The 2,699-nt window shown below is 38.7% G+C and overlaps 1 protein-coding gene across 1 annotated transcript; it reads right to left on the reverse strand.

The window, feature by feature from the left end:
• Nucleotides 1–1,393: 1,393 nt before the first annotated feature.
• LOC140861504 (uncharacterized) lies at nucleotides 1,394–2,273 on the reverse strand. Its single transcript, XM_073264525.1, has 3 exons — nucleotides 2,264–2,273; nucleotides 1,952–2,182; nucleotides 1,394–1,539 (listed from the first exon to the last, which is right to left on the reverse strand). The coding sequence occupies exons 1-3, from the start codon at nucleotides 2,271–2,273 to the stop codon at nucleotides 1,394–1,396; spliced, it is 387 nt and encodes a 128-aa protein (XP_073120626.1).
• Between the last annotated feature and the right edge of the window lie 426 nt (nucleotides 2,274–2,699).

Here is a 2,699-nt window from a genome sequence, read left to right on the forward strand (position 1 = left end):
CATCCAAACTAGTAGCAATCATAGAGGTTCGTTTAACATTGACAAGTACAAGTTCATTAACTGTACGGTATACATCAAAACACTTGCCACAAAACTGGCATCATCAACATTAAACCTCAAAAAAATTTTTGGATGGTGTTTCCACAAAAAATCAGAGTCCATAGAGTACCTGTTACTGATCACTCAACAACTTGTGCACCATTGCTATCTTGCCCTTCTCAGAAAGTCTTTGGAAGAGTGCTAAATCGTTATGGTTGTTGAATAACAACTTGGAAGCAGCAAGTTTCTGGTCATCTATAAATTCACTTATCCTCTCTAATGCTTCAAAAACTTTGTCTTGAGTAACTGAAATCTTTTCGTCAGCAAGTCCCTTCACCAATTCGCCTAACGTGTTTTTTGTGATATGAGCCAAGTTGTTGAGTGCAACGACTACTGAGTCATCGACATCAACCAACTGCTTTCGTTTCTTATTTCTCGAAGTGGCACATGACTTCAGTTTTGATGATGGAGTATTAGTGTCAGAAACAGAATCGTCGAAATCAGTTGGATTCTTGGAAGTTGGCATATCGACATTCAACAAATCAGTTGGGACTTCGCTTTCCCATTGCAAAACCTATTGTAGCACTTGTTTAAACCCCTTAGATCCATCACCACATGCTCGTTCGTACCCGAAGATGTCACACCACTCGTCGTAAAGAGTCCACTGCTTGTGCCTCAATGTCTTCAGCGTTGGATCTGCCTGCATTCGATCATCGGTACACGTTAGTTTCTACTTGAGCTTAAATAATTATTGTTGTCGAGAGAGTACCTTAACAATTTCTTCCCAGGTTTCGTCATTAGCATCGATCTTATGAGTGGTTTCATTCCACCCAACTCCACTCTTACTTAATATCGTGACCAACGAGCTGTATGTTTTCTTCCATACGTGAATCTTGGAGTTGATATGTTGCATTCCACGTAATGTACAACTAGGAAGTGCCTTTTGCATTGCTTGTTCAAGTAAAGATAGATAACCTGCTTTGAAGCCATTCTCACTCCTCCAACCCTTTGTCACCAAGTCCTTCAAAGATTGTATTAGACACTCTTCTTCACGTGGGCTCCAACTACGTCGTGTCTTGTCAGCTTTCCTTAGCACCCCAATCCCACTAGCCGAGCTTGCGCCACTGTACATGTTCAACTGAGATTTAATGGAGTTAAAACACACAAGTGTGACAAGCTGGTCAATGCATGTTTGTACAATATAGTAGACACAGACAAATTAAAAGATCAACATGAACAGAGAGGAAGAAATGATGTTATTTCAACTAATTAAGAAAACCAATCATCCAAGAAGAATTACAATGTATTTAAAAAAAGAAAAAGTAACGACAACATCAAGAAATACAAAAAAATCTTAGTTATTCGTGTTCCACATTGAAAGTGCAAGTTGCTCTCTCCAATCATCCCATAACTCAGAAGATTGCACTGTACTAATGAAACCAGATTGCGAATCGTGAACCACACTAACAACTTCTTCTTCAAATTCATCTAACGGGTCTTCTGGCATTTGAGATCTAATAAAATTATGTAACAAAATACAAGCAAAAATTATCTGGTTTTGCACAGTGAGTGGATAAAAAGAAGGGCTTCGAAGGATGGCCTATCTTTTCTTTAACAGCCCAAACGCCCTTTCGATTATGTTCCGAGCTTGAGAGTGCCTCCAATTAAATAACTCCTTGTAATTTTCTGGTCCACTGCCACGGCTTCCCCAAGCATCTCTATGATATCTTACTCGTCAAAATGGAGTTAAGAATCCCTCGACGTTTGCATATCCATTATCGCAAAGGTAGTAACAACCTACGTCAGGATCAAACATCACATTATTATACTTATATGTTTCCCAAATATCCGAGAAATATTCAAATGTTGGAAAATTACAAGCTTCAAAAAATTCAAAACCTAGTTTTATTACCTGTTGGAACCTTTAACGAATCAACATCTTGCGTCAATGAATCTCTAAGAACTCGAGCATCTGCTGCTGAGCCCTCCCAACCAGTTAAAGCATATATGAAGTTCATATTTTGATCGCATACTCCAAGAACGTTCACCGCTAATATTCCTTTTCTAGTCCTATACTTAGCTTTCTCTCGTGTAGGGACATGAACCGAAATATATGTGTTCCATCCAAGGAACCAATACATCCCTGTGAAGAAAGAAGTAAATGAAGATGAATCACAGTGAAAAGACGTAGTGGAAGAAATAAATTTTAGATATTAAGTTGTACCTTGAACCATTTCCAGTTATCGTTCGTGCAGTTTTCATCCACCGCACTTGGCTTGATAAGAAGTATAGGATATAAATTCAAAACGGAGTGAAACACTTCATGGAAATAAGCGCTGATATTTTGACCACTACGTGTATAATCGTGACCAACAACACGGTTTTTTTTATGATGTGCCAAAATGGACAAGAACGTAGCTAGCTTCTCCTCTACTGTCACATATCTCGAATCAGCTACTCCACCTATGTTACTTACAAGGTAACAAAGCCTAGCAAATGCGTTGCGGTTCATTCTTAAGTTTAAAACACATTCAACATCTCCAGAATCAGTAATCCTTCGCAAATGGCTTATTTGAGCAGGGATCCTACTAGTCATAGTGTAATACAGAGATTCTCTTGGACTGGCACGACGTCTTTTTTTGAACTTTCTCGAACATTGG

This window comes from Henckelia pumila, chromosome 4 (assembly GCF_033568475.1).
Source record: "Henckelia pumila isolate YLH828 chromosome 4, ASM3356847v2, whole genome shotgun sequence".
Taxonomy (NCBI): domain Eukaryota; kingdom Viridiplantae; phylum Streptophyta; class Magnoliopsida; order Lamiales; family Gesneriaceae; genus Henckelia; species Henckelia pumila.

Excerpts from the sequence above, each read along its gene's own strand:
- LOC140861504 (XM_073264525.1), bottom strand. Across the intron at positions 1,540-1,951 it reads TTCGTTAAAGGTTCCAACAG|AAGACCCGTTAGATGAATTT; the intron begins GTAATAAAACTA and ends CTCAAATGCCAG.